Source organism: Camarhynchus parvulus, chromosome 1A (genome assembly GCF_901933205.1).
Source record: "Camarhynchus parvulus chromosome 1A, STF_HiC, whole genome shotgun sequence".
Taxonomy (NCBI): Eukaryota; Metazoa; Chordata; class Aves; order Passeriformes; family Thraupidae; genus Camarhynchus; species Camarhynchus parvulus.
Window position 1 is genome coordinate 32,875,035 of NC_044586.1, and position 20,684 is coordinate 32,895,718.

A 20,684-nucleotide genomic window follows, 5' to 3' on the forward strand; every position below is an offset into this window, starting at 1 on the left:
TATAAACAAAAGGCTAATAACAGCACATGATTTATCCTTCATGAATAATGTACTTCTAGCCTAGTAAAATAACACTTGGGATGTGTTCCTGCAGCATTTTCTTTTATGGCTTCAGACAATCAAATGGGAGTGACTCAGGGGAATTTGAGCCACAGTGCCTGATACCAGTGAGTAACTCGGAGCTATTCTGTGAAGAGGGAGTGTTATAAATATTGTCGTCCTTTTAATGTTCTCAAATGTAATGTTCTAAATGTAAAGAGAACTGCTTGTTTCAGTGTAAAATAAAGAGGACTCACAAGAAGTCAAACTAGAATCAAACAATTTCAAAAAAAAAGAGACTATTTTGTTGCCTTTTCCTCCCCTGCCTAAAACAGTAACATTCTTTAGGCAAGATGAATGAAGGGTTCCATTCTTTATGCTCTACTAATCTCACACTTCCATCAGTTCTTCCATCCTTTCTTCAGCTTCCTTGTTCTCTCAGAGTAAAAAATATGCTTGGTCTACCACAAAAAGGCATCTGTTACTCTGTCTGTCCAGCTGTCATCCCATCTATATTTTCTCTTAAATTTCTTCAGTTCCTGGAAATTTTAGCGTTTGTTTACAAAAGCACTTGGAATTACTCCTCTTCCAGTTCTATGCTAAACCAGTTTGCCTCTCATCTTACTCAAACTGGCTGTGTTAATAACATTAATAATCTCTTATCAACAAAACTTGAACCAAGAATTCAAACATCTACACCCTTGAGATTCAACCATCATTAACACCTTTAACCTTGCCCTTAGTGAAATTATTCTCTTTCTTTTCTTTAATCTCTCCATTCATACAGTCACAATTATTCCCAAAATGTATTCTTGTATAGATCCTCATTATTCTCTTTATCTTTTTTCTTTTGAGGTTTTATATATCTCTAGTCTTGATACACTAATTTTCATTTTTACTCTAGCCATTATGTCAAGTTAATTTCATCTGCAAACAAAAAAAAAAAATCAAGGTCTACGCTAATGAAGATTAGTAAAGAAGTTACTTCCCTTAACTATCCTTCAGTTTGCATTATCTATTTGCATATTTTCACTGTACTTGTATCTACATGCATTGCTTTTTGCCAAAGAATTTTTAAATTTCTCTGGCATAGAGGATTACATAAAAAAGGCATGAGCCCCCTGCAAGGCATACACAAGTTTATAAAATGGCTTTGTTGATGTCTTAAAGAAAGAAGGAAACTCCAATCCTGAAGCTCAGCATCTAAAATTTTGTCCTGCACTCATCATTCATGATTCAAGAGCTTGGAATATGGGAGACTCCAGCAAGAGTTGGCTTCAGCTTTCACTGAACACCAAACAAGTTACAAATGCTCTGAAGACATCTTGTACATTATAGACTGAGCAGTGCCGTGCAAGGGTCTGATGTGTCAAACATGCTCAAGGAAGTCCTCCCTCAAACAGCTGAGAACAATCACTGGGGAAGGATGTGGGAATGGGATTAGTTCCTAAAAAGAAGATCACACCCTGAACCTACCTAGGAAATGAGAGGGCTTCTCTAAGAAAGCATCTGCAGAAGGCTAGCTAGGACATGCTCCTGGCAATCACAGTATTGGGCCTTTGCGTTCTGGGAATCCCAGAAAGGTTAAAAGTTTAATGGAAATCACCTACCTAGTGAAGAAACTCACAAAGCAAAAATATATATTTGAAAATGGGAAATTCGAATATGCATCAGGTTGAGGAGTGTCATCTCCCTCACAGAAAAACATCTGCTTATATCCTTTCATAATGGAGCTGTATCAGCCTTGTCTGCTCTTCCACACAAAGCTGCAGTGTTGCAAGTCAGGAGAGAATGGATTGTGAAAAGAAGTGTTTGTCACCAGCGTGGTTCTAACATGTATTTAACGCACAGTTGCCCCCATAAAATTTTTACTGCATGAGACTTAACTCTGCCAAACCACAAGAGCTGGATTCAGAAACGTGTAATTAATAGGTAAGTAAATCCTTGTGAGGCAGGACACCAAAGAACATACAAGCTGTGCACTACCATGACCTAATTTTCCCAGGGAATGGGGATCATGATGCTTCTGCCACCACTTAAAAAGTCCAAGGAAGAAATGCAATTGATGGGAGCTTGCTAACTTTTGGGGACAGGCTCATCTACACCGAGGGCAAAGTGTCCTCATGAAATTCCCAGCTGGACAACAATCTGGCTTGAGGCTGCACAAAAAGTGTAGACAATATTGTCTGAATTTAAAAAAAAGGGGGTCATACAGATGTCAAATGGGGTCATATAGGTGTCACTGCAGGAAGAGACGGGCCCACACATTAAGGGAGCTGGGGTTAGTTTTCAGAACGCAGATTGAATTCCGAGTTTCCCAAGGGACCATATTTCTTCACCCAGACAAATTTCTGTATATATTTCAATCTGTTACCCTTGTGTGGAAGGCTTGCCTGAAGCTGCTCCAAAGCACAGAAAGCATATCTTGAACCCATACAGCCAGTCTCACCAACTGCACCAGCAAAGCCAGGAAATTCTTAATACAGTTTAAAACTGTGTAGGCAGGAAGAGCTCACATGTTGGCCCACTTGCCAGTGAACACAGGGATGACATTTTCAGGCTTCCTGTTCCTCAAAGAGCTACACACAATCATACCACACACATTTTCACATGGAATTCCTGAACCTTAGTAGAACCCTCAATTCTTACTTTATACACAATTATCCTGTTTTTCACAAACAACTGTTAGACACAGAGTATCGTGCTGATGTTCTCATGCCCAGATATCAACATTGCTGGCCACGGACGGGTGCTACTCCACAGTGTCTGCCCAGCACATCCATGTCAGAGGAAATCTGAAGGACACATGGCACATTTAGCAGTTTTAGTTTCCACCCATTTATCCTGTCTATAGGCTGATTCTGAGATGAAGCCACCATGGGCTTCTGTGGGACTACAGGAACACTACAGAGCTCATCTCGCACAATAAATTACAAAGCAATGTCTACCAGTATATACACAGTATTCTGTATCTCTCTTTAGGCTTCACACACTTCTTTAACTTTCTCTGTCACAGAAAAAGCTCCCTGGTTAAGCAACGACTGATTCACCTACTCTTGTTACCTTCCTCTTGTTAATGTACACAACTTTTCTTCAGTCTCATACAATAAAGCAACATTTTTGGTATTCTTCTGTCTATTTACAAAACATTTTAAACTTATTAGCATCTTTTTAAAGGCATTATTAATGATATCAGGAACTATGTTGTAGAAATTATCTTATTAGTTCTAAACATAGTCACACCAATTCCCACTTTTATCAGATACACTGCTGTTCACCCAAAATTGTTGCTAGCTCTGATAACTAAAGCTTTTTAGTAAAGATTCTTATCAATATGGCAATGTTCTACAGCTCCAAGACCTCTTCTCTCCTCCCTGTTTTCCAGGAGGAACAAGACCTGTATTATTAGTGAACTCAATTTTCTCTGTGGGACTGCAGCATATCTATATTCTAAATCATAAAATTACCTTTGATGCATACCTTGGGTTGTAAAAACTGGTAGAAAAGTGTGCCAAAGATCAGACTGACAAAATAAAAGAGAGTCTTCATGAAGTGTATACAACAACACTAGGAAACTCTTTAATAAGAAAGGTCTCTCCAGCACTATCATAACTATGAGAAAACCCCTGCTACCAACAAAAATTAAGGATGCTTTTGTACCGAGATGGATATCAGCAGAGACAGTTCTTGTGGGAAGTAGCAAGAGCTAATTCTAAAAAACACCTATTAAGGCAGCAGTGATCTCTGAAGGAAAAATGAACTTGAAGTGCAATAAACTAAAAATTTTTGTCAACTTTGAATTTATTTTACTATTTATGCTGCTGACAGCACTGTAAACTACATGAGGAAAGAACAGAAACATGAGTTTTTCAAAAGTCACTAGGGACAAAACTGAAAATCTCACCATTAAAGGATTTTCAGTCCAGGACCTTTTCATTCTCTTGCATTTTCTCCAACTACCCCAGCACGGATTGAATTGGTATGTTTTGTGTGATTACTGTATGTTTGATGTGATGTGTTAAAAGCTGAAACACTGGAGATTTTCCATTATGTTTATCATTTGTTCAGGAGGAAAAAACCCCCAAACGCTGAATGCTTTCTCTCTGAACAATTAGATAAAAGCTTTATAACTTATTTTCTACCAAAAAGGCTATCTCGCTTTTTTAATGATGGGAGAATGTAAAACAGAAATTAAAGAAAAAAATGGGTTATAAAGAAGCAAAAAGGAATTAGCTTTGGATTTTATCAAAAGATAAACCTATTATTTTCTAAATAAAGATGATATGAAATGTCCTTAATTGACAGACTTATGGAATAATCCATACAAGGAAAAGATAAAAATTCATGTGGCATTATTTTGCATTGAAGGGATTCAAAAAGATGATGAAAAAATAGAAGTTCTGTATTGCTCCTTGGAAGCATAGCTGTAAGGAAAAAATAGGCAAGACTCTATGTGACACTCCAGACTGATATATGCTGTAATACACAGAGGCTTAAAGCCTTATTATATTTACAAAAATAATTCATAAGAAATACTAAAATCACCACAGCAGACTGACCCAGCAAACAAGCAAACCTCCCCGATTTTCTTACTAATTTAATTTGTTTAAAGTTTCTGAGATTTGAATATGAAATAATTTATCCCCCAGTACATCTCAGATACTCAGGTTCTGTGTGCAACATCAAATGGGTGAACATAATGAATCTTGGTAAAGTTAACTATGCAGAAGCTGGGTGCTGCTGGGCTTCACAGGTTTTTAGTTGTTATGAACTTGGATCTATGTAGCCAATTCAACTTGTCTGCAAGTATTTATACATCAATGCCAAAATGAGCGCAGCACACAAGACATTGCAATAGAACTAACTAAAGAAAAACTAAGTATTTTATATACATTTACAATAAACATTAAAATATGTTTACAATTTAAATTCAGTAACAGCTGAATTGAGAGGCCTCAATTGAAAGATTATGCCATTGGCATCATTCACTTGAAAGATGATGCCATTGGCAAGAGGAAAACCAAATTACGAGTGGAACAGACTTCGGGAATATTGGTAGTGATTAATTATGAACTGGTATCAATATTATCCACAGAGAGTAGCAAGAATTTCCAACAGCAGACAATCCATGTCACTGCTCCCTAGCTTTTTTAAAGCTAATAATAAAATATCTTAGACCTCCTGAAAATGGGTATCAAAGGCCTCCTGGAAGGGGTATCAAATGGCAGATGAATAGAGAAAACATTTCCCCTTAATTGCAAGTTACGAGAGCAAGGATTATGAAAACATATGTTCAAGAAGAGGGTAGTGGGATTCTTGAGGTTTATTAACTAAAAACTTTTAAATTAAAGCAGTGAATGAATGGCTAACAAATGTTATTGGAGTATTTTGATTGTTGCTGGTTTGATGGCTGATGTTCTAGCATGTACTGACAGGACATATTGCTATATACTGGTGTATGACAAACATACAACATGCAAACTAGCTTTGACTGCTGTTTGGTTTTTTCCCCCTGCATATCACAAACACCCCAAGAGTCCATTGCTATGAGGAGAAGAGAATTGCCCTCAAATTAACTGAGCAGGCTAGCAAAACTGAGCGCTGCCAAGGAAAATTACATGAAAATATGGTAAAATTGTGCCTTTGGCTAGGTTAAACAGAGCCTGAAGGAAACAAATAGAGAGCAGGCTCAAAACCTGGGGTCTCTGAGAGAAAAACTGACAAGTTTAAATGACTTTAACTTCAGTACATTTTAAATTTCCTAACTTAGTTAAGAAATCAGCAGTATAGAACTGGTATGTGAAAAGTCAGGAGAATAATCTGATCAGTTTGTAGAGATAAAACAATTCAGTAAAGAGATTGTGCCAAAGGACGGATAAATAAATATATTACTATGAAGTTAAAGTGGCTAAATGTGACACTTTAGTCACTGTGCAAACACTGAGGCATGACTATGCACAGCAGCTTTCAAAGCACCTGGTTTGACACCCAGAGCACCTGGGACATATTCTTTGGCCTGGCTGAGCTGCGGCATGGGCTTATGGGAGGAGAAAGATGGACATGAGGAGAGCCACAAGTACCACTGCAGCATGGGCATGCACTGACCACATGTCCTCCATAGCTGCATGGAGCTAGAGATCAAATCAAGAATCCCTTTTCCACATAAAAATGCAACAGGGAACATACACCAATGTTGTTTTGGAGATAAAGCACTGCTAGAGTGGATAGTTCTCTCTGCAGCTTATCTTTCTGTCATGGAAATGAAGCTCGACAGAGAACAGTGGTGGGTCCGTAAGCAGTCCTAGATGGCCACCAACCACTTACATAATCTTGGAAAATCACACCCCTTCCCTGTGCTTTTGTGTCTCCTTGTTTGTCTTGCCTGTCTGGAATGGCAAGTTTTAACATGATTGAAGTAGAGAGCAATTATCTCTTGATCTGTGTGTGTAATATTAGAGCTCCATGCAGGAGTTCGCAAAGTTCTCACACACAGCCACTAGGTGCTGCTGTAATATGAGTAATTAAAATAATAACTATTATTAAGGAAATTGTGTGTGTTCTTTCTATGGACTGTTTCAAAAAGTCTGAAAGACAGAGAAAAAACTTATTCTAAACCTGCACATTTTTTGAACAATAAGAACCAAAAGACCCCTTTATTCACTCCACTAGTACTCAAAAATTTTTCCTTCCCTTTCGACACTTTGCAGAAAAAAGCTGCAAATACCTTCCACCTTTATAAATGCACTGAAAAAATGCACTTTTTTTTCTGTTTCATTTCCATTTTTAAACCCAGTTTCAGCAGTTTAGCATTATGCAAGTTTGACCAAATCACTATACTCCAAAATCCTTGCCAGCTACACAATTATGCACTTTATTTATATATTATTTGAATGTGAACAGAAAGGCAAAGACCTCAGCATGGGAGAACATGACTTGGATTGCAAATGATTCAATAAATGAATGGTGATTTTACTGAGGCTCAGATTTTGTGTCTGTCACTTCCACAGTATTGTAAGGAGGTTTCATCTTATTAAATGTAGTTGACTAGCCATAAACACAGTAAAAGATTAATAGGATTCCATATGAATCACAGTCACTAAATGCTTCTTGTCTGAGACGATTAAAAAGTCTTTAGACAGCTGCCAGCTATAGCTCAGAGAGCTATATGACTAAAGTGCTATTTCTGAAAGTCTTGGAGTCATCAAACTGGACTTCACAGTGGACAATCCAAAAGGCTATTTATATTTTAAAAATAATTTGGCAAGTGTTGTTTATCAAACCAGTTTTCCAGACACAAAGACTCCACTTAATAATTTACTCTTGGATTCACTGTCCTTAAAATGAAGCTAAACGAAATTATTTGGATCCACACAAGAACAGGTCTGATAAGGCAATTCTGGATTAATTAGAAGTGATGAAGTTTTGCTGCCAGGTTATCTCAAGTTCCAAAGTTAGCACAGAAACAAAGTTAAAAACTTTAAGCACGTGTGGAAAATAAGTATCGGGAACCTGCATGAGAATTAGGACTTTATGGTAAAAATGGGACAGAATACTCATATTTTATATAAATCCTTATTAAAAAGCATTTTAGGAAAGTGGGGTGGTGCCAACACAAACTAAAAATATATTTTATTCTTACCATTTGAGACTGGCTCCGTGGACAGCCATTGATATCTTCAACCTTTTCATTTGCTAAACAAAAACAGTGAGGGAAAAAGCAAAAGTAAACAATGAGATAAAAGTTTCCTTTCCAACCCCTGGTCAAAAAAATACAAAAAAGAAAAGAATAAAACTCAAACCCAAAAACCTAAAAATCAAAACAGAAAAAAAATCTGAAGAAAAGCAGAAAAGGCACAGCAATAAAATGCAGAGGGTTTTGTTGACAGAGAGCTCTTTTCTAAGTAAAGCTCAGTTGTACAGTAACAACACTCTTGTTAGCAGCAGTTGCTTCCATATGCCAAATCATGCAAAGGGGGAAGTGCGAAGGAGGTCGCTGCTAATTCTTCAGCCCCTGCAAAATAACTGCTGACATGAAATCTTCCACAATTGTCTTTGCAGGGTCAGGATACAGTTTCAAGGCATCCCAGAAAGTATGAGCCACTCCAACTAACAAAATGCACACATGGGAGACATATGGTTTAATGGAGCATTCATTTCTGACAATTCAAAGTGTGTAAGATACAGTTCTGGCCATTTAAAGTATGGTTAAACAGCAACTTCCAAACATGCTCACATAAACATATTTTTTAATTAAGACAAGGATGAACTGCACAAATATCAGAGACATATGGACCCAGTCAAATTGTATTATTCAGGGTTCATCTTATTGTTAAATACATTCAACTTGAATTATATATTCCCCCACGCAAGGAGTCAGCTTGCAGTGCTTCCCTCAGCCCTGGTCTTACCGATGATCTGGATGATTTCTGCTAGCAGAACTCCATCTGCAATGTCCTGTTGCAAATCCTTGATCAACCGCTTGTGGCCAGATTTTGCTAGGTAGTGGTTAGCCCAGTCAGTGTAAATCTGCAGAGCAGAGAGGGAGGGCAAGGGGAAGAGAGGGAAAAAGACAATAAAAAGTCTTAAAACAAATGTTGGCTTACATAGCAGAACTATTCTGGAACACATTCCCATTTAAGAAGTCAGCACTAAGGGAAACAATTTTAATGTGTTTTTTGACTTTTTTTTTCCTCCCTAACGGTCATGCCCCTCCCCCTGCCATTCTCTGTTTTATTTTAGCTTCAAATGATTCAGGCTGTTTCATGAGGGTTCAAACTTGCTGTGACCAAGCAAAATTCCCCTTATGACTGTAAAGGAAACTCCTGTCATAAATCAATCACATCTACCAAAATTCCACCTCCCACCACATTTCTTACCTCCACACATGCCCTGCCAACAGCACTCATACTCTGGGGCTGCCTAAGAGAAAGTGATAGAAGAGACATGTGCCTGTGTTTGAGTAAGGATTAATTGGGTGTTCCTGCACCTGGCGATGCCTCTGTAACACTTTATGCAGTAATCACTGTGTCCAGCTCACTGCCCAGGGACACTTCATTTACCCCTTGCCTACAGTTCAAAGTGCTCTAATGTGCACAGAGAAGACTGGGAGCACCAGATGAACAGTAGTCATATCACTGGAATTAGAGCACATATATTCTGTAGATATGCTGTGCCCTTCCTTTCCCTAAAGAGGAGGGAGGAACAGTGAGACTGAGCAGCACTAAATACTTAGCAACTGGCAGCACAAAAATGGCAGTTGTAAACAAAAGGTTGAAAAGAACCAGGTGAATTACATCCTGCAAAATAAGGGAGGAGAGGGGCATGAAGAGAGAGATTGGAGGCATTTCATAAGGTGTGTAAGTACACAGAGGATTTGGTAACCCCTACAGCACACACACAAGCAGAACCAGGCTTACTTAGGGTGGGAAAAGAGGGACACCTTCCCCTCTACACTGAAGGAGGAGTGCACCCCAAGAGCTTCTCACACCTTACTGGGGTGTCCCAGCATACAGAAGGAGCTCATAGAATTGGAGGTTGGCAGGGGGTGTCACACAACAGGAGGGTATCTGGGGCAGCCAGCCGTGGCTCCCTTTTGCAGGGTGTCTGTGACCTCTTTCCTCACTCCAGAAAACAGGACTTGTACAGAACCTCCCAAGCCTCCCACTGCTGTGGGATGATAACACTAAGAGAAAGCACATATGTATAATAGCACCACCGTGTGAGTAAATGTAATAACCAAGACTCTTCCTCTGCTGAGAATATTGTTTGAAAATGTTGAAATTGCATCTTTTTCCTAAAAAAAATAAAATATAAGCTTACTGTATAAACATCTTTTTATTTAACCTCATAGACCCTTGGGAGAGGAAGGGGTAAGAATCCCATTTTGTGAAGAGGAAAACAGAGGCCAAAGCCATTAACAACTTGCTTATTTCATCGAGGAAATCTGTGGCAGAGCCAGGGTGGGAAAACAGATGCAATTCCCAGTCCAGAGCCTAACTCAGAGAACCATTATCTGCTTTCCACCCCACAAAAGTATCACCACTTTGTCCATGCTCACCTGCTAAGGACTTGTTTGCTACCTGAGTACCTTTGCCACAGATTTTCTCCCTCTTTATTAAAAGAGAGAAAATCAGAACTTGTTTGGTCTACTCTATTTCTTCCCATATTCTTGCAGGTGGACCACCAGTGATTTGTCATAGCTTTCTTGACAGCTTTAGAATTTTTAATAACTCCACAGAATTAAACTGTGGAAGTGCATTCAGCTCTCCTATAGTCAAAGGATGTTGCTGTTGAATGGGACCCTTAATCTCCATGTTACACCCAGAAGTCCACTTGAATCTCCTGTGCTTTCACTGGCTGAAATCAGTGTTTTCTCTGATTGATATTCTTTTTTTCTCTATTACAGCTGAGTAACATAAAAGACTCCATTAAAATGTTGAGTTTTTTTTTAAAGCAAACTGTAGCTAAGGAAGTGTTTCTTCAGCCATATAATCATATGGAGTGAATGTGGGGTCTCTACAAAGATTGTATGACACATATTAAAAATAATATGAAACCATGATGATAAAAGACACATACCACACCCATAGCATCATATATTCCCTACTACTAGTATTTCAACTTCAGTCATACTTTTAAAGTAATGTTTCAAAAATACTCTCTATTAATATAAACAGAACTATTTTCTGTATTCCAATGAAACTGATCCACTGGAACATACAAAATTTAATACCACTAGTATTATTATAGGTTAGTTTCATATTACAAATAAAAATACCAGGCATTTCCTTTTTCATTTGTCACACCCTCACATAATTGGGTGTATCAGTCCTAATTCTGACTACAATTTGAACTATCCTCCCCCTAAGCAGACAAGGACATTTCAACATAGCAGCTGCTTTGCAAGTGTCTAGTATTCAAAGAATGGACTTCACTGATCCATCCACCCCCTTAATAATTTTCTTTTTTCATGAATTTAAAAGTGATATGCATAAAGAATGCAATCAGCATTTTGTAAGCAAAGGCTGATTATCCACATCATACCAAATTTTTTCTGATGGTCAGCATTTAATAGTCATGCAATGGTACAAAAACAGTACTGGGAGGAGGCTGTGTTAAAAGAGGAGATTTTTCACTTCAGATGTATTATAAAAAATCAAGAAGGCAGAGAGTTATGGATGGAGACAATAGAGCAAACCAACACCCAGTTGGCAGTGGAATGTCACACTTTATTTCCTTTCTTTCTGTAGGAAATACCACTTGCTTCTGTTTCCACCCCCTTCCCCATAGGATGCCTTTCTCATTCATCTCATTCTTCTGGGAACCCAACTGGTCAGGAGTCTTGTAAAAAATGAAAAGCATGAAGAGAGACACGTGAAATTATAAGAACGTACACATGCCACTATAACCTTTTTACACTAAATTCTCTCATGTAAACGTAATGAGAAATAGAGACTCTGTCCTTCACAGTTTTCAAGTATCAATGCACCTCCTAAGTTTTATGTTTAAATCCTTGGGAAAATCTAAACTCCAGTGTGCTTCATCATTCACAATACTCAGTTATCATGGGAGAAAACTCAGAACAGAAGATCAAAAATCAGTAACTTCATGAAAGTCTCCTTTTTATGAGTGCTCCCCTTCCACTGGGTGCAGAGCAGCTCTAAGGAGTAGCCGTGCATGCCGTCCCTCCTCTCAGAACCAGCAATAGGTCACGACATCTTGCACTAATTGTGCAGCAACGCTTCCCCAAAATCCTCTTATCTTAGATTTTTCTATAACGAGGCTGTTTCAGAGAGAAACACAGTCATGAGTGTAAGTTGTTGCAACACTTCCTCCCTACTCCGCTGCTCCAGTAACCCGGCGCTACAGCCACACACTGGGCCGGGCTGCGGCCTGACTCACTTCCTGCCCGCCTTCCTCTGCGGCCGCCCCGCTGGGCCCGCGCGGCCGAGCGACCGGGACGGCTCACTCCAGCGGCAGCCGGCAGCGCAGGGGACAGCCACGGATACCTGTGACAGCCGGCAGCGCAGGGGACAGCCACTGATAGCTGTGACAGCCGGCAGCGCAGGGGACAGCCGCTGTCACCTGTGACAGCCACTGTCCCCTGTGACAGCATGGGGGACAGCCGCTGTTACCTGTGACAGCATAGGGGACAGCCACTGTTACCTGTGACAGCCGGCAGTGCAGGGACAGTGGCTGTTCTCTGCCGTGCTCCGCACCGCTCTCAGGAGCACGCTAGCGGAGCAGACCCGATCCTCCTGTGTTTGTGTGGTCCCAGCCCCATGCCAAAGCCCGGTGATTTAAGCGCTCACACCACAAACGGGATTCAGCGGGCAGCCCGAGCCCTGGCACAGGCTGCTGATGCTAATGACAGTTTCCCCTAGCATTCCTCCCCTTCATAAGAGTAGAGGAAATAAACCCTGATACCCAAATATAGTTATGAACTTCACCTCGATACTTCACATGCAGGGACGAGGAGCACAGTATAGCTGCTTGGCAGGATCGGTAATGAAGCAGAACACTTTGTAATGTGGTAGCTTAATGAAGTGAGAGAGGGAGAGGATCTCACAGGTTACTGCCTTTTTAGAAAATGTTTAATCATGAACCATGTCATTTACATCAGGCAGTGATATAAAGCATCCTCTTTAATAGAGAAATGTTACCACCCACAATCGAGGCCAAGTGGGAAATGTCAGAGAGGTTTCAGAAGTGCAGTCAGCCTAATGCAATAATAGTGCATGACACTTTGTCAGTGTCTCACTAGATCAGCTCAGCATGCTTTCCAGGCATAAATGAGATCACTCCTTCTATTTATTATTTCTGTAGATGTGAGGAAACTGAGGCATAGAGACTGCTTTTTGATGTGGCTCACTCAAGGGCAAACAGCTGGGACTACATCCCAGATATTCTGAGTTGAAAATAATTTTTTCCGTGAGCTTTTATATCAGGTACCTTTAGGAAAATGCTTGCTGGGAAAATACATATTCCAAGAATTTGGATACTTCCTAAATTTTTTTGTTTGTTTGCTACAGAATATAGAATCTCAGCTCTTGAAATGGTCCCTGTTGCTATCAAGAAGATGCCTTTCCCTGTGCCTCTGTCACTCCCTTATGTGCCAGAGCTGCTGCTCAGGGAGAACAGCACTTGCTGCCAGTTGAGGTACAATAAGACCCTGACAGACTTCCATGCCATTTAGGAGCATAGGTTAATTTTCAAAAATATTTAAATATTTTTCCACTAAATGAAAAAGATATGTGGAATGAACAGACAGAATCCAGCTCTCATCACTTGTCCTTTAAATATTCTGCAGGAGACAATTTTATCCCTGTGCACGGCACTCTTGAAATGCTGTCCTCCAATGCTCACTAGCATAAGCACCTTTGGGGGTGGGGAGGCTTTTTAACAACTTCATTTCCCAAAAGGAATCTATAGTCAAGAGCAAGCTTCTCATCAATTTTTCTTTAGTATTTATTTTGTGGCAAATAACAGTTGGACAAATGGAAGGAAAATTTATCTATTTAAAAAAAAAAAGTTGCTAGCAGTATACCTGGGTTGCAATAATTCACAGCAATGCACAATGCTACTTCTCAGCAGAGCAGAGAGAGTCTGTCCTTTATTCTATGTTTGGATTATAACAGTACATTTCATAATTCTTTTTCTTTATGAAAAACAGAGTAAAGGAAAATGAAACTATTAAATAGCCCCAAGACTAGAGTATTAACGGTCAGCCAAAATGGAAATATGGCACTGTTAACTTTATAAAAGGGTTATGTGACTTCTAGTGTAATGTTTTCACTCAACCTAAAATGTTGCCATTGGAAACAACTGATAGTTGATAGCACTTAGAACTTTTCACCCATGAACACTTTTTCAAATTGCCCTTGCAAAAGAAGAGATTGATGAGTTGTTTCTGTTGTTGGCCCGTACGTTACAAAATGGGCTGTAAATGCTGTATATCTATTTCCTGGGAGGTTGTCCAGTGTGTGGCCTACCCTGGATGCTGAATAGCCAGCAGAGCCTGAGTAACAGTCCCAGAGTCCCTGTGAAAAAGATTTGCCAGAGGAGAGGGCATGACCACAACTTTATTTCAACTTAGCTATTCTGGGCTAATAAATTGTGGGTAGCAAAGCATGTGTTAGAGTGTCCCTGAAGCAGTTTGTATTTATAAAGAGAAGCTGGGCAACACATTGTTTAGTGTTAGATTAGGATGAGGAAATCAGATTGCAGAGAGATGCCTTTCTCCTTCCCACTCCCTATACATTAAGGAAATCTCAACTGGAAGGCAGGATCTGACCTTTTAAATATTTTCTTATTGAAGGTTATGCCTCCGGGATGCAGAAGAATAATTTATTAGTTTCAGTCCTCCACTTAGCAAGTAAAAAGACTTACTTTGAAAACAATGGTTCACATTTAGACTGCCATAAGAGACAGATCAACCATTCGATTTATGTCTTGATTTAATTGGCTATAGAAAATACTCTGCAATTCATTTGCTATGAAGTAAATCTAGGGTCTGGGGGTGGCACTTTTTGTAACATTAAGCAAATTACATGAGAAAGAAAAATATTTACACAATTAAAAATATATAGCCAGAAAATGAAACTAGAATGACTTAATTTATAGGCAAGATGGAAGCCAATGCACTTTATTTAACAAAATGAAAGAAGTATTAAATGACATTCCACCAACCCTGTTTCTGAGCAAATGAGAACAATTATGAGTTAAGGAATAGAAACCACTTAGAGGGATACATGCCAATTAACCAAAATGTCAGAATCCCTGTAGTACAATTCTATTTTGTAAATAGCAGCATGTATCCATCAACACTACTCAGCAGTTTACAGATAAAAACACAATTAAACAAAACTCCACTAATCCCAGCTAAGAAAATTAGTAGAAACAATGCTCTTCAACAATCACTGGCAAGCTTTAGATGACTTACCCAACTTTTAAGGGGGCTGTTTTATACTTCCAAGTTCCACTTGCAGTTTGTGATTGAGTCACTGAAGTAACATTAGTACTGGCTTACTGTGCTCCCTTTCTACTCATTTCTTCCCAAACCCCAACTCGGAATTTATTTAACACGTATGTTTGAGGCCAATACTCACCAATGGTACAGGAGCAATACTTTTGATGCTTCTGTGCCAGATGGAAGGTAACAGTATAAGCTTCTTAGAATGTGTGTTTACTTGTGCATGTGTAAGGTTCACTGAGTAATTTGTATATTGACTCAGATAAAAATTCAACACTTTATGGAATAAATTAACTTGTTCATACTTTGAAAAGAATCCTACTGATTTGGTTTACAGTTTAATCATATCGTTTTATTTACTGGCTTCAGTCTTGTGCAATAGCAATAAAATGCCACTGGAAGGAGCCAGATCTTCGTCCTGAAGCTGCAGGGATCCTGAACAGACAGCTGCTTCTCTACAGGCTCGTGCTGTTGGGAAGCGGTATTTGTCAAGGGAGCAACAGCACCACAGTTATTAACGCTGGCCTCCAGCTTCCTGAATTATCAGGAGACAATATTAAGTGCCACCTATACAAAGCAATCCTCCAAAGCAGTCGACCTTGAGACTTTCTGTTATAAATATGCCATATATTTGTTCATACAACTTTGGAACTATTTCTTAGATATAGATATGGATAGATACACACACACACACACATATATATATATATATAGTATTTGAAGTGCATTTCAGCATTCATGTAGTGAAAGTAAAATAAAATACTAGGTCTATTATTCAATGCAGCTTTTACATAAAACATTGATTTAAACTAATATAGTGGGATGGTTTTATTACAGTGAGGAAGACCAGGATTACCCAGTGAGCATAAGTGTTGCACTTAGAGACACCACTAATAAGGCATCAACATTTTAGTTCAGATAGGCAGAGTGATTCTAAAGGCAGTCTCATATCACTTGGGCACTCTCAAAAATCCCCTTCAAAAAAAAAAAAAAAAGGAAAAGATGATTCAAGAAAGCCATGCTTTAATTTTCTTGGTATCCAGGATAACAGAAACCCCATTTGTGTGACTCTCCAGTCTCATATATGTCTTGTCACTACCCAGATAAGTTTCATGACCAGTCCTGCATTCACTATATTAAAGAAAGGCACAGTAGACAGAGTAAAGTTTCCTGTAAAGGGAAAATTTAACTGAATTTGAACAGGTTTCCTTTATGGCTCACCAGTATAACACACAGCTGAATGGACAAGACTTCTACAATCTTAGTAGAAAGCATGAAATAATTTTGAGAACAAAAACATTATTGCTTTGTTGGTTCTTTTTCTGATCACAAGCAAAAAGCCACTCTTGCTATAAAACAGACCATTTCTAGGTGAACACCTGCCTTTCCAAATCAGCAATGGGGCTTCTCACATGGAGCTGAGAAGATTCCACTGTGAAACTACTCCAGATTTTCCATCAAAGCTCATTTTAAGGATTTATAACTTGGACAGAGAGATTCTTTCCACACTGCAATTTGTCATTAAAGAACTTGGCCCAGGGATCAAAATAACCCTCTTTGCCAGCACTTCTTTTTAAGTGTGGAAAGGCAAATTTCTGATATATAAAATTACAAAAATATCAAGACATACATTTGTTCTCTTCTTGTGAGAAAACAGTAGCAAGTAAGGCCATAAACAACTTAAAAATAGAGTCTTCAGCACTTTTTTGAGGCTTAGATAACTAATTTAAATTGTCTAGTTTCCCCTCATGTGGAAGAACAGTTTTACAAATCAAACTAAACAAAATACACTGCTTTATGAGATACATATTTTATAACAAGATATTTTAACTCCTGGGTAATATTTCTCTGTGCCTTGATGTTTAAAACTTGTTTTTCACCAACTCTATGATTTTAATATCAATTATGGTCTTGTACATATTCAGAACACCACTGAGGTGCTACAGGTAACACAATAATGTTGAGTAAGCTAATGATTTGAAGTGTTGGGATCTGAGACTCTTACTGTCATGAGTCTTTGTTAAAACAGGCCTTGGTGGTGAGAGTTGTAATGCTTGTGTGTGCAACTGCTTTGCCTTTTGCTACCTATTTACCTTAGGAAAATGAAATTATGCTTACACAGATGACAGCCTATACTTACATCTCTTCAGCTCAAGAAATGCAGTGTTTCAAAGACTGAAAGACTGAAAATGCAGCTTGGTACAATAGGGATACCACTTCAGGACGCTTCCTTTTTTTCCCTCAATCAACACTGAAAGCACTGCCCGTAACAAATACCTACCCATTCTGATTATAATAACACTTAAATTTGCAATCATTCAGGGCAATTAATTTTATGTATGAAGTAAATTCTGTCACTCAATATTCTTAAACAATGAAGAGGAGAAAATAATCTTATAGTTACAACAATAGAAGATTTTTCATCTCAAATGGGAATCACTGTTCTAATCTTTCTCATTTCTTAATGGAAAATGTGTCTCATGTACACCTTCTGTAACACAACCAGATTTGGAAGGATCCTCCAACGGAAATAAAAAGGTTCTAGATTCCTAATAAAAATGCCCATAACACCCTTCCTTTCTATCGTAAAAGGTGCCTAAATGCGTCTAGCGAATGGTTTGGCTACACACTGCATGAGAAGAGGCAGAGTCACACAGAGGGAGGACCTTAGGCCAGGCATGGGCTTTTTTGTTCACTGTTCAATCTGCAGTCTCCCATGCATACATTCTACTAGATTTTGATTCTCCTACACCCTTCTATAGGACCACAGCACCATCCAAAATAGCCCCAAACATATATGATCCATGACTCAAATTTTTTTCACCCACAATGCACCTCTGAAGACAAAAGGATGCTTTAGTGTTTGAGGCTTGTTCTCTGGGCCCTCATGACTGTCCATACACAGGGCCCTCTTCCTCAGGGGACTGCTTTCCACATCTGCAGCTCTTCATTCACTGTCCTATATTTTCTTTTAAAATACACATTCTGGTGATACCATGTCTCTTGGATGACAGACTAGAAATGAAGGATAAGGACTGACTAACTCACTTTAAAGGGCCACTGCCTGTAAATTTAATTAAATCCATATCTTCCACCTCCCACACATTCTCCCCTTGGGACTAAAGGCTTCTGTAAAGGATTAGGAAGGGGATACTCTCACTGCAGCCACACCACTAAAGAGAAAATAATTCAAGATTTGGGAAGTCGTGAGCAGGAAGCAGATGAGGAAGAAAGGGACTCACTGAAAACACAAACAAATAACGCTGCTGGCTAGAGATTATAGCATTTATTTTTTACAGAGGCAATTGTGCTCCAGCCATGCCTTCCAAGAGCCTTTTTGTATTTTGTCCTACTAATGTAAGTAAGAAACGGAAATGATCCAGTAGAAGAAGCATCATGTCTCCTTTCAAATGAGTCCCTAACGCAGCTGCCTACCACCCTGTGTCCCATCTCACTTCAGGCTCAGTTATTTTCTTGGACTGTGGTGCTGCACAGCACTAATGGCACCAGTAACTCGCTCCTCAGGTAGCTCTGAGAAGGCTGGCACTCCAGGATAGCCCATACAGCTGTTCAATCATTCATGGGGATATGGAGTATTAACTCTGGGGACTTCTGTTGACATCCCTCCATTTGGTCTACTTTTTCAGCAAGAAAAATTGGGTTTTTTGGACCTTTTCCCATAAACCTCCTAACTCCCTGATAATGTAAAAAAAAAGATAAATTACATGTACTAGTTTGTTTTTTGTTTTGTTTTGTTTTTTTAAAGGAAATACTTATTGCTGATGAATAATAAATATTTCATTCTGAAATGCTGGCAAGGTTATTTTTTCCCCAGCTCTAAATTTTGTTCAAGTAGGCAGGTGCTTATTTCACCTGCCCTTTAAGTAAACCTTGCTGGCAAGGTGCTTGACTTTGTGCAGCCAGCGCAGCTTCTGAGCATTCTCAGAGGTACAATTTCATGTCTGTACAGATCCTTAATGTAAAAACCTGCAATGGCTAAGGACGGAACATGAGCACTGCCAAAATTGACAGCTGCTGAGTGGGAGTTCTGAGGATAAGAGTGATGGATATAGACACCTAAAATGCAAGAGAGATAGGTCATAGGAACATAAATTCTTTGGGGGAGGAGGGAAGATCATATTTCAGGAATTACTGTACAAAGGATATCCTTTGTTAAGAGTCCAACCATTTCCTACATTATTTAGTGCATAAATATGTAATAGAATAGTCCTTAAAACAAGTTTTTCCTTAAATTCTTATACTTGCTTTTGAAGGTCCCTGATAACAGAGGATTGCAGATTTTTATTAGCACTTGCTGAATATCTCTCATTTTGATGTAAATGTATGGACAAATGCTTTGGAGGAACTTACTGAAAACAAAATAACCCTAATGCATTTTTTTTACATTTGGGTACTTGGAGTGGAAAGTGAAGTTTGAAATTTTATGAAACTGGTATATCTCTCAAGTTGTTCAGTCCCACAGAGAGGCTTCTCAAACATTGCACCAGATGGCTTTGTTGTCACCTTCCCTGGACAGTTTAATTTACTTCACTATCAGGAATAAAATCCCATAGTTACACCAATGCTTCATTTTATGTTACTGTCATCATCTTGTTACAGGTTATAATGGTATTGGCATTATCTGCCTAATAATTATTCTTGAGTAACAGCAGTAAAACTCTTTTAAGTCTCAAGCTCTGATCTGGAGTCTGCTGAACTATTTAAGGTTCATCTGTGTCCCTTTGACCAAAAAAAGATGTTCCATACATTAAAGAAGAATGAAAGTGGGCAAATGGACTCTCTAGTCTGTGGTTTTAAAGCAAAAAAAAAAAATCCCATCTCGGCGAAATAGATTAAATGTACCTCAACATAATGTATTGTGTGGATTAATTATATTCCTTCAACTTCTAGTCCACAGAAGCATTCTCTTCTAAGCAATGTGCAAAATAGGTGACTTTGTCAAACCAGCTTGCGGGATTTGAATCCCCAAGGAACACTCTAAAATGAAAATACTGCAGTAAAAGATGTATTTTAGCATAAAAATGATAAACCGTCTTGTATTGTAAGCCATTAAAAATATTATACCCTAAAAATGGTATTTAAAATGCTCACAGTGATATTCAGTGGTACAACACATTTCTGTAAATAATTATCTTAAGAACAATATATTTCCATTAACTGTGTCAGCACACTCCAAATTCCAATCACACAACAGCCACAGTGATACAGAGGGCACAGGACAATTCTGCATAATCAGCTTTGAAATGATGCTCAACCAACAAACTGCCCATAGAGTGGGCAACCCATCTGAATGTACCTGATGGGAAGAAAAGGTTATTTAAAAACAACAGCAGGCACATGTATTTGCATATTGTCCATTCTTTGCAAAACAAAATTTACGAGTTTATTGGGCATTCTAGTTTACATGAGAGGCTCACCCATGTCCTTGAGCAGTAACTAGGTAATTTTTTTTTTTTAAAGCACAAAACCTTAAAACCTACAGTGTGCATTTGGATGGATTTACCCCAAAGAGACAGGAAGAAAACCAAGAATTGAGAGAATGAAAATGTCTCAACAGGTAGCTAGTATGGTTATTATCTAATTGTTTTAGCCATATACATTTCAGTCACTGAATAAACACTATGTAAGCAGAGTTCATGGAGGATCTAACAAC

General features: G+C 38.7%; 1 protein-coding gene across 9 annotated transcripts in view; it reads right to left on the reverse strand.

Annotated features, from left to right (window-relative positions):
• The window catches only part of NAV3 (neuron navigator 3), a 507,938-nt gene that overhangs the window by 172,720 nt on the left and 314,534 nt on the right, over positions 1-20,684 (reverse strand). For all 9 annotated transcript variants that reach the window (XM_030959546.1, XM_030959547.1, XM_030959548.1 and 6 more), the window contains 2 exons: positions 8,448-8,565; positions 7,679-7,731 (listed from right to left, as the gene is read on the reverse strand). In XM_030959546.1, the coding sequence (XP_030815406.1) occupies positions 7,679-7,731; positions 8,448-8,565 (171 nt within the window). The remainder of the gene's footprint in view (positions 1-7,678; positions 7,732-8,447; positions 8,566-20,684) is intronic.